This window comes from Armigeres subalbatus, chromosome 2 (genome assembly GCF_024139115.2).
Source record: "Armigeres subalbatus isolate Guangzhou_Male chromosome 2, GZ_Asu_2, whole genome shotgun sequence".
NCBI lineage: Eukaryota > Metazoa > Arthropoda > Insecta > Diptera > Culicidae > Armigeres > Armigeres subalbatus.
In genome coordinates, this window is record NC_085140.1 from 64965663 (window position 1) to 64980124 (window position 14462).

Below are 14462 nucleotides of genomic sequence, written 5' to 3' on the forward strand. Positions count from 1 at the left end.
ATTTTGGTATCGGGCAATTTGAGGGAATTTGATGTTTTTCCATCATTTAAAGAATGGCTTTATGTACGAGGAAATCAAACTCATCAGTTCTAGAAGTGTTACAAAACCGAAAATTCCGCCCAATTCGTCAAAAACAAAATGTTTATAGTACCGTCAACTGGGGGGAAGATGATCATTGAGGTGAAGATGATCATTTGATGTGTCAGTCAAAAGTGCCAATTTTTTTTATGAAACGGTAGTCAACAATATTTTCTATTCAAGTAATGTTACCGCTAGGTAGAAATCCGAGTTTTTCGATTATAATCATGAAAATGTATTTTTTGGAAGAAAAAGAGAGATAGTCATAAATGAAGCTATTTTCGTTTCAAATATTGACTTCGTAGACTTCTTTACGTAGTAAATTCAACACTCATACAACACAGTAAAAAATAAAAAGTAATATCACATCAGATTCGATGCACATCATCGCCGTCGTAAATATTATGTTTTATTACATCTGATTGACGTAACAAAAAGTTGACGTACTCGATATTTCGTTTTCAAATTAATGCAGTGTAATTAATTTACCGCGTAATATTTTTGATGTAACTGAAAAAATGACGTAAAAACAGGTCAGGATCAATCCCACTTTCGGCAGCGGGCTTAGGGGTATTCGGATTTTTTTTCTTTCATGTACAAAAATACATTTTCAAATACAACAAATTCAAATTTTATTTTTTCAAAACGCTTTTCATCGTATCAACAAATACTTTTATTGTATCCACAAATACAAATAAAACAAATATTTTTTTTGAAATTCACTTCATTATTTTTTAGTTTTATCAATTATTTTTAATTTTTAATTTTCAATTTTTAATTTTAATTTTTTAATTTGGGCCGAAACAGATATTTAATTGAAATTATGTCCTACTAGTCTCCTGATGGTGAAGGAGGTGGGGTGGGGTTTTATAATAGAAAATTAATATTAAAATAAAACAAATAAAAAAAATCGGATTTGTTAAAGAATGTTTTAAAAATTCTCAAAATTACCCGATTTTTTTGTTACCCCCTCAAAATATTATATCTTGGCAAAAAAATCCGAGAAGGAGAGACATAATTATTTTAAAATATTTGTATCGGCCTTATTAGGTTTTTATTTTCTAATTTTCAATTTTTAATTTTTAGCTTTTAATATCCCGCATAATTACAAACTGTACATGGATATTTTCCCGTGCGGTCGACAACAGTATCCTTTACTGTTGACAACTGTAAATGAACAATCTCATATAAAGTTTTAACAGTTTGTTGTACGGTTATTTGACAAATAACAATATGTTGAATGGGTTGTTAAGTTATGTCACCATAAAAAATCGTCTGTTTTCACGTGCAAAATTTTCGATCAACAGTATGATAAAATGTTGAAATATAATGCAGGAAATAAAGGACATTTTAGAGACAGCATGTTATATGTTGACATTTAGTGATGATGTCGAGCAGTTATGGTTGAATCGATCGAAAAGTATTCGATAACCGCAACGTAAACTGTGAAGCTATATCTTACATCGTAATAATGATTCTGACCATATAACATGTTGTTTTTTATTATGCGGGTTGGCCGTGACAAATATTTAATTAACATTTTATCCTACTGGTCTCCGAAAGGTCGAGGGGGGGGGGGGGGGGGTTATAATAAAAAATAAATATTAAAATGAAAAAAATCAAAAAACTTCTCGGATTTTTCTCGGATTTTTAAATTCCTGGAGGAACATCCGGAAGAACTTCTGGAGGAATTCCTGGAGAAACTTCTGAAGGAACTCCTGGAGGAATTGCCGGAGAAATTCATGGAGGAACTTCCGGAGGAATTCGTGGAGGAACTTCCGGACGAATTCGTGGAGAAACTTCCGGAAGAATTCCTGGAGGAACTTCCGGAGGAATTCCTGGAGGAACTTCCGGAGGAACTTCCCGAGGAACTTTCCGAGGAATTTCCGGAGGAGTTCGTGGCGGAACTTCCGGAAAAATTCTTGGCGGAACTTCCGGAGGAATTCCTGGCGGAACTTCCGGAGGAACCACTGGCGGAACTTCCGGAGAAATTCCTGGCGGGACTTCCGGAGGAATTCCTGGCGGAACTTCCGAAAGCATTCCTGGCGAAACTTCCGGAGGAGATTTTGAAGGAACTTAAGGGGAACTTCCTGGAGGATCTTCCGAAGGAATTCCTGGCGAAACTTCCGGAGGAATTCCTGGCGGAACTTCCAGAGGAATTCCTAGCGTAACTTCCGGAGGAATTCCTGGCCGAACTTCCGAAAGCATACCTGGCGCAACTTCCGGAGGAACTTTTGAAGGAACTTAAGAAGAACTTCCTGGAGGAACTTCCGGAGGAATTCCTGGAGGAACTTCAGGAAGAATTCATGTTTGAACATGAGGAATTTCTGGCGGAACTTGCGGAAGAATTCCTGGCGGAACTTACTGAGGAACTTTTGAAGGAACTTAAGAAGAACTTCCTGGAGGAACTTCCGGAGGAACTCCTGGAGGAACTGGAGGAATTCCTGGCCGAACTTCCGAAAGCATTCCTGGCGCAACTTCCGGAGGAACTTTTGAAGGAACTTAAGAAGAACTTCCTGGAGGAACTTCCGGAGGAATTCCTGGAGGAACTTCACGAAGAATTCATGTTTGAACATGAGGAATTCCTGGCGAACCTTCCGGAGGAATTCCTGGCGGAACTTCTGGAGGAATTCCTAGCGGGACTTCCGGAGGAATTCCTGGCCGAACTTCCGAAAGCATTCCTGGCGCAACTTCCGGAGGAACTTTTGAAGGAACTTAAGAAGAACTTCCTGGAGGAACTTCCGGTGGAATTCCTGGAGGAACTTCAGGAAGAATTCATGTTTGAACATAAGGAATTTCTGGCGGAACTTGCGGAGGAATTCCTGGCGAAACTTCCGGAGGAAATTTTGAAGGAACTTAAGAAGAACTTCCTGGAGGAACTTCTGGAGGAACTTCAGGAAGAATTCATGTTTGAACATAAGGAATTGCTGGCGGAACTTCCGGAGGAATTCCTGGAGGAACTTGCGGAGGAAATTTTGGAGGAACTTAAGGAGAAAATCCTGGAGGAACTTCCGGAGGAATTCCTGGCGAAACTTCCGGAAAAATTCCTGGAGGAACTTCCGGAAGAATTCCTGGAGGAACTTCAGGAAGAATTCATGATTGAATATGAGGAATTTCTGGCGGAACTTCCGGAAGAATTCCTGGGGAGCTTCCTGGAGGAACTTCCGGAGGAAATTTTGGAGGAACTTAAGGAGAAATTCCTGGAGGAACTTCCGGAGGAATTCCTGGCGAAACTTCCGGAGAAATTCCTGGAGGAACTTCCGGAGGAATTCCTGAAGGAACTTCAGGAAGAATTCATGATTGAACATGAGGAATTTCTGGCGGAACTTCCGGAGGAATTCCTGGCGAATTTCCGGAGGAATTCCTGGCGATCTTCCGGAGGAATTCCTGGCGGAACTTCCGGAGGAATTCCTGGAGGAACTTTCGGAGGAATTCCTGGAGGAACTTGCGGAGGAAATTTTTGAGTAACTTAAGGAGAAATTCTTTGAGGAACTTCCGGAGGAATTCCTAGAGGAACTTCTGGAGAAATTCCTGGAGGAATTCCTGGCGAAACTTTTGGAGGAATTCCTGGAGGAACTTGCGGAGGAAATTTTTGAGGAACTTAAGGAGAAACTTCCGGAGGAATTCCTAGAAGAACTTCTGGAGAAATTCCTGGAGAAATTCCTGGCGGAACTTCCGGAGGAATTTCTGGCGGAACTTCCGAAGGCATTCCTGGCGCAACTTCCGGAGGAACTTTTGAAGGAACTTAAGAAGAACTTCCTGGAGGAACTTCCGGAGGAATTCCTGAAGGAACTTTAGGAAGAATTCATGTTTGAACATGAGGAATTTCTGGCGGAACTTCCGGAGGAATTCCTGGCGGAACTTTAGGAGGAACTCCTGGTGGAACTTCTGGAGGAATTCCTGACGGAACTTCCGGAGGAATTCCTGGAGCAACTTCTGGAGGAATTCCTGGAGGAACTTGCGGAGGAAATTTTGGAGGAACTTAAGGAGAAATTCATGGAGGAACTTCCGGAGGAACTCCTGGCGAAACTTCCGGAGAAATTCCTGGAGGAACTTCCGGAGGAATTCCTGGAGGAACTTCTGGAGGAATTCGGGGAGGAACTTCCGGAGGAATTCGTGGAGGAACTTCCGGAGGAATTCCTGGAGGAACATCCGGAGGAATTCCTGGAGGAACTTCCGGAGGAATTCCTGGAGGAACTTCCGGAGGATTTCCTGGAGAAAGTTCCGGAGGAATTTCTGGAGAAACTTTCGGAGGAATTCCTGGAGGAACTTCCGGAGGAATGCCTGGAGGAACTTCCGGGGGAATTCCTGGAGAAACTTCCGGAGGAACTTCCCGAGGAACTTCCGGAGAAACTTCTCGAGGAATTGCTGGAGGAATTCGTGGGAATTCCGGGGGAATTCCTGGAGGAACTTCCGGAGGAACATCCCGAGGAACTCCCGGAGAAACTTCCCGAGGAATTGCTGGAGGAATTCGTGGCGGAACTTCCGGAAAAAATATTGGCGGAACTTCCGGAGGAACTACTGGCGGAACTTCCGGGGGAATTCCTGGCGGAACTTCCGGAGGAGATTTTGAAGGAACTTAAGAAGAACTTCCTGGAGGAACTTCCGGAGGAGTTCCTGGCGAAACTTCCGGAGGAATTTCTGGCGGAACTTCCGGAGGAATTCCTGGCGGGACTTCCGGAGGAATTCCTGGCGGAACTTCCGAAGGCATTGCCGGCGATGCTTAGGGAGGGACTGTTGAAGGAACTTAAGAAGAATTTCCTGGAGGAACTTTCGGAGAAACTTCCGGAGGAATCCTGGAGGAACTTTAGGAAGAATTCATGATTGAACATGAGGAATTTCTGGCGGAACTTCCGGAGGAATTCCTGACGGAACTTTAGGAGGAACTCCTGGTGGAACTTCTGGAGGAATTCCTGGAGCAACTTCCGGAGGAATTCCTGGAGAAACTTGCGGAGGAAATTTTGGAGGAACTTAAGGAGAAATTCCTGGAGGAACTTCCGGAAGAATTCCTGGAGGAACTTCTGGAGGAATTCCTGGAGGAACTTACAGAGGAATTCCTGACGGAACTTCCGGAGGAATTCCTGGTGGGACTTCCGGAGGAATTCCTGGCGGAACTTCCAAAGGAGCATTTCCTGAAAAAACTTCTGAACAAATCACGCCGCTTCTATCGCCAATTACCATCAGCGTGACGCTGCCACGCCACCGCCGATCATTTAGAATACATAAGTAATAATAAGTTGTACGTAAAATTAAATAAATTGAAGAAAATATATTGAAAATTATTAAAAATAAATTATTCGAACTTTAAAATATTAAATTAAATTTAAAAATTTTAAATTGAGTGTTTAAAATTTAAAATTTCAATTTAAAATTTATAACTTTCAATTTAAAATTTAAATTAAAAAAAATCATTTTTTAATTTTAAATCTTAAATTTTATATTTTTAAATTCAATTTTTAAATTTATTCTAATGTTAATTTTTCAATTTTCTTTAATATTTATTTAATATTTCTATTTATGTTTAAAATTTCGTATTTTTCCTTTTTTTCAATTATAGTTTATAATTTGGAATCAAACTTTTGAATTTTAATTCTACATTTTAATTTTAATTGGTGTTCAATTATGATTTACTGATTTCAAAAGTGTACATATATTATGTTTGAAAATTGAAGGTTGAATTCGTTATTTACAATTCCAGTTGTTGGATTTAATTATTTGAATATTTTCCATTCTGCGTTCTAATTCTGAAACAGCAGACAGGTTTTTTATTACTAGTTGATCAGTGTGATTCAGGGCCGGATTTATGGGGGGCGTTGGGTGCCGTGGCCCCGGGCCCCCACAAATCTTATGTATCAAAACCAACCTTTTTTATACATTTTGGGCCCCACAAGCTGTCGGCCCGGCCCCCCTTCCGGCTAAATTCGGCCCTGAGTGTGAAACAGCCATGCGATTCTTTTCTGAATGTGGCGGCAATGTTCGTCTTCCGGCAACTTACCGCAGGTATTTTCTTATTATTTCGTTGTGACATTCTGTAGCTACACCATCACTACTACATCTTTGCACGTATCAGGTTCAGTTCCTAGATCGGCATCCTCCTCCAACAGATATCAGCCGGGATGATTATTCTAGAAGTTTGGTTCAGTAGGAGTAATTGTCTGCAATAATAATTTATTTATCCGCCAGGTCAGTGCAGTTCAATCGGAAGGTACCTACCAGCACGGTTTCATTTTTCCAGCCTTTGACATAGGAAGTGCCCTATCTTCTGGATCTTGTACTGGATCTCATCCAACTGCTCCAACAGATGACATATCTTGGTTTGACAAGAAATTTAAACTGTAAGCGAAATAAATTGATTATCCACTGGCGAGATTGTCGTTTTCTTCGAACAGAAGCTAACTTACCTGCAGGATTTTGTTTTTCCAATCGGCGCTGCGGGACTTCAATACGGTGGTACCAATACCGGAATTATGATGATTCGTACCTACTTGCCTAGTTGACAATCCTCCAGTTACTGAATCTTATCCATTTCGGCAGACAAATAGCTTTTTTGAATTTCCACTGACCTCTAACGAAGCAAACAACACAAGCGAAAACTGTCAACAGACTGCGGTTTGAGATTTATTTCCTGGAATGTTCGCAGCAGCTTGCAATGCAATCTATGTAATATTGCGTAGATTTAACGGCATTTAGCATTATTTGATGTAATATTTTGTATTATTTGAAACCTACATGATGTGCAGCATTTCAAATGTATTCAAATACCACAAAGGGTGGGTAAATATCTGTTGTTTTTACGTACTCCAAAAATCAGTTCTGTCAATCAGATTTTCCGATGAGTGACGTACAAATGCACCGATATGACGCAAAAACACGTCAAATCCGTATTTACATATACTTTTTTGGTACGTTTCGATAACTTACGCCACGGCATATTAATATTTTTTTTGCTGTGAAATAACCTTGTGTATTTTGACTACTAGGTCATAATGATTTTAGTAGAGCTGTCTTGATCAACTTCACCCCAAACCAGATTACTCCAAAAATGTGTGATAATTTAATTTATTTTAATAAATGCGAACGCATTTCAGAAAACTGAAGTTGTTGATTATTGCAACGTATAGCAGTACATGTTTTGAAAATATTTGTATCGATTTAAAATGTAAACACACATTGTTATTGCATATTTTGTCTTAAAAATGATCATCTTCCCCCCAGTTGACGGTAATCATAATTTCCTTATATATTTCCAGCGCATCTGGATACTTAATATACCGATTGGTAGAATAACATGTTCAATAATATCAACGCTTATCAACGTGACCACTTTACTGAACAGACCGTAATCGTAGGTTGTTTACATCACTCGTTCAATCGATTTTACTTTAAAATCGCTAGGGTGGTACGGAAAATTAGGTTTTTCAAGCGTAATTTTTTTAATTTTATTTTTATCTAAATATATATTAGGGTGGTTCAAAAATTCGGGTTTTCTCCACACCGATCACTCAATTCTGTCCCATGTTCTGAGTGTCCTCCGCGAATTTGAGCGAAATTGGAAGACACTTTGTTCCTAAAATATTATTATCATGGTGAATTTTTTTCCTTCTAATCTCCCGGCGTGGCCCAATGTGCAGTGGCTGCACGTCGCCCAGGGTCCGCAAATCGCCCTCCACCTGATCGTTCCACCTTGCTCACTGTGCACCTCGCCCTCTTGTTCCCGTCGGATCGTTGTCAAGAACCATTTTCACCGGGTTTCTGTCCGACATGCTGGCTACGTGCTCGGCCCACCGCAGTCTTCCGATTTTCACGGTATGAACGATGGATGGTTCTCCCAACATCTGATGCAACTAGTGGTTCATTCGCCTCCTCCACGTACCCTCCACCATCTGCACCCCATGATAGTGGGTACGCAGCACTTTCCTTTTAAAAACTTCCAGTGCGCGTTGGTCCTCCACGAGCATCATCCAGGTCTCGTATCCGTAGAGAACCACCGGTCTAATAAACATTTTGTAGATAGTTCAATCAAAGGTAATTGCCTATTTCCGGGGATTAAACCACCCGACTTGGACGTTAATTTACAATGTTATGAAAACTCATATGTGAATATGTACGTTTTGTGGAAGATATTGATTTGGAAAATGTATTGGAGGTAACCACTTTCCCTTCGATGGGACTCGAACCCATGACCCTACAGTACGCTAGACTGGTGCTTTAACCAACTAAGCTACGAAGGACCTCCGTCGGCCTTCGCAACCTAGCGGCTACTGAACGAGCTCGAGATTCCCAAATTGGACGCATAGTCAAATCACTCGCAATCCATTTCTCAAGCCAATACTTCCACATGTGTTTTTTACACGTCCACATTAGAGGAGCGTGAGTATTTAGAATGTCTGGCGGCTATACACATTCTTCATCAGCAACGGTACTGATCAAGTGAGGTTGTGTAAGCTATTTGCCAGTCGGTCGTCAAGCTCAGACCCGACCGCATTGCGTAGGCAATAGCACGCAACTCAAGTTTGCGTGAGTTTTCATAACATTGTACATTTTGTAGATAGCCACTTTGGTACGGCGGCGAACTCCATTCGATCGGAGCGTTTTGTGAAGTCCAAAGTTCGTACGATTCTCTGCCATGATGCGCCTCCGAATTTATCTGCTGGTATCGTTATCGGAGGTCACCAGTGAGCCCAAGTACACGAATTCTCCACCAGCTCGATTTCGACACCATCAATACAAACTCATGGTGGGTGGCTTACGTTGTCCTCTCTAGAGCCTCTTCCTATCATGTACTTTGTCTTCGACGTGTTAATGGCTGGTCCAATTCGTTTAGCTTCGCTTTTCAGTCTGATGTAGGCTTCCTCCATCTTCTCAAAGTTACGTGCCACAATATCTATGTCGTCGGCAAAACCAAATAACTGGATGAATTTCGTGAAAATCGTACTACTCATGTCAATCCCTGACCTTCGTATTACCTTCTTCAAAACGATGTTGAATAGCAGCCGTAGCCCTCTGCGCGTTTCGAAGGGACTCGAGAATGTCCCTGAAGCTCGAACTACGCACATCGCCCGATCCATCGTCGCCTCGATCACCCGTGCATTAACTGTCATAGCTGGTCCCGATCGATTGTATCATATGCTTTGAAGTCGATAAATAAATGATGTGTGGGCACGTTGTATTCGCGGCATTTCTGCAATGCCGGACGTACGGCGAACACCTGGTCTGTGGTGGAGCGTTCACCCATAAATCCCGCCTGGTACTGTCCCATGAAATCTATTGCGATTGGTGTTAGTCGAACGACCCTTTGAAAAAGGCCATCGTCCTGATTCTCCAGACTGAGAAAGTCAACTTCCGAGTATTAAATCTTATCCAGTCGAAAAACACCCTTCCATTTCCAAGCAAATTTGTCAATCTTTTTTATATAAACACAGCAGAGTCCAAGATAAATCGATTGGTAAGAAAATCTTACAAATCGGTCCTCCCGTTCGTGAGTTATATTGCCACAAAAAATGCAAACTCATTTTTATATATCGAGCTTAGAAGAAATTGAATTAACAAATTCTATCACTTTAGAAGCAAAATATTATAACCAAAATACGTGTCTCTCATTATTTCAGAAACCTTCCATCCCGAAATTAACCGCCACCATGATGATGATGGACATCCTCCGGTGGCTACCGGCAGCGTGCGGAAGTATTGGCCCGGCTTTAATACCTCCAGCCCACATCGCAGTGTTGTGGTACTTCTGGCAAAACTATTCCCGGTACGTTGACAAACGGTTTTGCTCGTGCTCCTGCTGGGATACGGTGTTCAAAGGTTTGTTGACGGATGCACGTTACAGTACTATGGAATAATATTCAATCGCAATTGTGTTTCAGGAACGTACGAATCTGGAATAGCGTCGTACAAGCATATGTACTTCAACGCAACGCAGAATACGATGAAGATGTGGTTGCTGATCGTGGTCGGAGTCATCGCACTGTACGAATGTACTAAATATCTGATGCAACTCATGCTTCAGAGCCGGGTTCGCTACACGATGATCATACTGTTCATGCTGTCCATCTTTTCGCACTATTACGCCTGGTGGGCGTATCTTAATTACTATAATGATGAGTACTATAATCAGTGGAACCATCAGCTGTTTTTCACGGTAATGGTCCGGAACGTATCGTGACAAGTTTGAGTTACTAACACAGGTATTGCTTACAGATTACCGAGCTCATATCAACCAGTTTTGTGCTGCATTTGGCTAATGTGGAAAACGTTGTGACGTCACGTAAAACTTTGGCGATAGTAGGAATCGCCATTTTGCACATATTGGCCAGCGGAGTGGACCAATTCATATCAAATGTGTTCCGCGGCGAAGGATATCCTCATCAGGTAATTGGAAGTTTTTTTTTAAACGAATATAATTCAATTACAATTTTGTCTCGAAATCTTGCAGGTGGTTCGTGACCTGGGCTTCATGATACCGGACGTCATGCACCTGATGCTTCCGCTGTGGCTGCTGCGGCAAACGCGTAAGGAGAGCTTCAGCACGAGACCATTCTACCGGGACCGGAACCTCCGGAGGGACGTGGTCCTCATGTTCTTCATGGTAGCAGTATTATTTACCATATGCACGTTCCTGTGAGTGCGGCCCTCGAACGAAGTTTCAGAGCCTCAATCGAACTTTATTTCCAGTACATAGTGATCTAATCCTGAATTCTTCCAAAGTTGTGTAAATCATTACGGTTACGAGAAGTGAGAGGAACTTGTGTGACATGAAAACGTCCTTCCTGCTCAAAAAGATACCATCACAACGTTTTTAACTAACGATAAAGGCACACCAAACACCAGACGTCTCCAAATTTAGCTTCTATGCAAGACTGTTAAGTATTAGAAAATGCTATTTGGTTATTTGACAGATAATAACGGAATACATTTATTGTTGTAAGTAAGTAAAAGTAGATGAAGTAATTTATTTAGATTAAAAACGGAAACTAAAAAACTGAATCGAACTGAGAAGGATTGCTTTGGTACTGCATTTTATTTCAATATGCGGAGCACTTTTCCCGTACACTGAGTTATTCTGCATTGCATAAATCTTGTTAAAGAAATTTAATAGTAGTTCCATATCGGCTAGACTGCTTGGCCATAGAACCGAGAAACAGATTTACTATTGCAGATCAAATTAATTGAATTAGGACAAATGTACCATAGAATGGAATTTTGTTTTCTGTGGTAGTAAAATCATGTTAGGTTGTATTAGAACCAACTTGCACGGGAGTTCAGGAATCTCAAATTATTTCACCCGATGGCAACGGGGCGTCGACCAGAATCGTGTCGCGCAATTCTTCTAAAATGCGATGAGAAATTCTTCATAAGACATTTTCTGAAATTCAGAAAATAATCGTTCTAAATTTCCACAAGAAATTCTTTCCAATTATCACAAGAAATTCTTTTGAGCTTTTACGAAAAAATCCTCGAGCTGGCTCTACCAGGCTTCATATTATCTACAAAAATGGATCAAACAAAAATTGTTATTAAGCTTTGGTTTTACTCTTAGCTTTTCCTGATCATAAGATAATTTAGTACTATTCTACCAAGCTCCACTACTCGAATGTAACTTCTCATGCATATTTTGAAATCAACATGTTCTATTTAGTGTTTTGTATGTACTGGAATCGGGGCCCTCCTTAGCCGTGCGGTAAGACGCGCGGCTACAAAGCAAGACCATGCTGAGGGTGGCTGGGTTCGATTCCCGGTGCCGGTCTAGACAATTTTCGTATTGGAAATTGTCTCGACTTCCCTGGACATAAAAGTATCATCGTGCTAGCCTCTTGATATACGAATGCAAAAATGGTAACCAGGCTTAGTAACCTCGCAGTTAATAACTGTGGAAGTGCTTAATGAACACTAAGCTGTGAGGCGGCTCTGTCCCAGTGTGGGGATGTAATGCCAATAAGAAGAAGAAGAAGAAGTACTGGAATCGACTCCAAGTTGAATACAAAACACTTAAGCTTTTCTGTTAATGATGAATGAGTATCAATCTAGAAGTGGAATTAGATGGAATAGTACTGACTAGCCTTATAGACAGTTGATATAATATTAATACTCTAAGAATAGTTGGTAATACTTGGATTGAAAGAACCTTAATCTATAATTGGTTTCGCTCTGCATATTGGAGGTTTGAAAGCAATCCTCACTATTCCATACCAAAGAGATTAATACCAAAATAGTGAACTTCCAGTTTCATCTCAGTCTACCATTTCCGCTCCATGTCGTAATAGTTGTAGCATTAGGTTAAAAATTCAAACGAGTCCTAAATGAAACAAATCCGTAGTGGCAAAAACATATCTTTGTATGCTACTTATAAGAGAATGCATATGTCTAAAAAGTTGTGGAAAAACTGGCCGCAGTTACAGCTTTGCTATTTTGCCAGTTTTGCCCTAGCGAACAAAAAAAAATCAAACGAGCAAAATCATCTTGCCCTAGATTTTTCCCATATCAAAGCGGCAACAGAAGACAAGGTTTTCCTTTTTCTATGAAACTCAATCGAGTATCTGTGTGTGTCTGTGTATCTTCAATCTAACCCCCACTGTCCGGCAGTGGTATTATGGAAGAAAGCTGTCTTTAATAAAGTCAGCTTTAGCCCGGGAGTTAGAAGGTGTTAGCTCTACTGCAGCTCCAGTGACCCATTTCAGACTGCCTGGTAACTCACGTCCAGTCCGAGGTCACTTTCACTTGCAATAAGCCCCGCCTGTTTATGCTACCATTATCAATTGGATAATGGATCCATAAACAAACTTCCGGATTTTTAAATCCAGCGCGTATTTAGTTTTTGAATCATATTGAAACATATTGAAACAATCTCACCAAATGGATCCAATTCCGTACAAATTAATAACTGAGGAAGAGCAGATTACAACGAGTGTCCACGAATAAACCACTACTCTTCCAGCGCTATTCCGACTTCCGAGCAATTCTTTATTGATCCATATTTTCCTGGTATTTTCACAAATTCATACATGTTTTCACCAAATTCATCCCCGTATTCAAACTACACAAACGATTTCGCGCACTCAAATAAGAATACACTTGAGAAAAAGTCACCAAACTCGTAAATCTCAAACTTCAGATAACTTAAACTTTTTTCTTCTAGTACATATGCAAAAAATACACATCAGCCGAATCTTTTTCTTGCGGAAACGAACAAAAACCGTGACAGCAAATTTAAAAGCAACCATCCGCGCGCATAGCTTGCTACGATCTTCTATGAAACTCAATCGAGTAGAGCCATAAATCTGTTACAAGCTAAAATGTATTGAAATATTGACTAACATGCGTAAAACTAATTGAGAAGTAGTAATAGATAACCTATCTAAGTTGTAGCTTCTTCCCTAAGCCGAACACACTTTAGGACACAACAAAACCAACAACAAGTATCTAGAAGAGTAGACAATAACGAAATGCTAATTGTATAGATGAAATGCCAGATCTGATTATACGAAAGAGTAGCATATGATATGTAGAAAAGAAATCAAGTGACCAGCATGAATAGATGAATAATGAAATAAAAATTAATTTAGCGGAGCGAAACGCCCCGTTAAACAAATTGACTTATTAGCCATGATTGTATGTTGATAGGTTTTAGAGCCACAAGTTGTTGATCTTTCCGCAAGCTACCCTGAGAGAGAAACGAAACTATGAGATACATATAAAAAAACAAGCGAAAAGTGATGTGTCATTAGAGTTGTAAAGTTAAACCCCCGCAAAAGAGATACCGTTTAGTAGAGATTTGAATATGAGACTATGATTAGGAAGCTGGCTCCGGAATCGCCGATTCGGAGCTGCTAGGATAATAAATAAGAAATCAAAGCCAAGAAAATGAAATCCAGTTAAACAATACCCACCATCATTCGATTCTAAGTTACAATTATGTTTTCACTTAATTCTCAAATTTAGTTTTGTTTAAGGATTTATACGAATTGATTAAGAATAAATATGAACTGAATAGATGGACCATTGACTAGTTTGTTATGTGTAATCCCTTGTATGAGTTATGTTCGGGTTTCCCTTCGTGTGGGCAGTGCACGTTGATGATGCTATAGTTGAAGAAACGGCCTTTTATCCTCAGCTTGCACATCCTTGCGTTGATTGGCTGCCACCCAATCACGCGTTGGCGCATCTTTCCCAGCGCTATGAAGCCGGTTCCCAGCTCGTTGGTGGTGCCACAGCTTTGTAGAAGGTAGCCGCTCGATGCCCGCTTTTCCACACTTTCTGCCCTGTCCAGCAGATTTCCTGCAGCGCTACGACACGTCGAAGTTGTGGAGACTTAATTCATCGTAGATTATCCTGTCGCAACCTGCGAAGCCTAGCGACTTGCAGTTCCATGTTCCAAGCTTCCA

The 14462-nt window shown here is 40.8% G+C and overlaps 1 protein-coding gene and 1 long non-coding RNA gene across 4 annotated transcripts in view; one reads left to right on the forward strand and one right to left on the reverse strand.

The window, feature by feature from the left end:
* The window catches only part of LOC134208768 (uncharacterized), a 60984-nt gene extending 46914 nt beyond the window's left edge, over positions 1-14070 (forward strand). For all 3 annotated transcript variants that reach the window (XM_062684695.1, XM_062684693.1, XM_062684694.1), the window contains exons 3-6: positions 9687-9885; positions 9948-10222; positions 10282-10452; positions 10517-14070. In XM_062684695.1, coding sequence (XP_062540679.1) covers positions 9717-9885; positions 9948-10222; positions 10282-10452; positions 10517-10705 — 804 coding nt within the window. In that variant the 5' untranslated portion in view covers positions 9687-9716 and the 3' untranslated portion in view covers positions 10706-14070. The remainder of the gene's footprint in view (positions 1-9686; positions 9886-9947; positions 10223-10281; positions 10453-10516) is intronic.
* LOC134214468 (uncharacterized) lies at positions 5624-6880 on the reverse strand. Its single transcript, XR_009979799.1, has 4 exons — positions 6808-6880; positions 6480-6734; positions 6292-6411; positions 5624-6233 (listed from the first exon to the last, which is right to left on the reverse strand). It is a non-coding gene; the product is annotated as an uncharacterized LOC134214468 (long non-coding RNA).
* Positions 14071-14462: the final 392 nt, after the last annotated feature.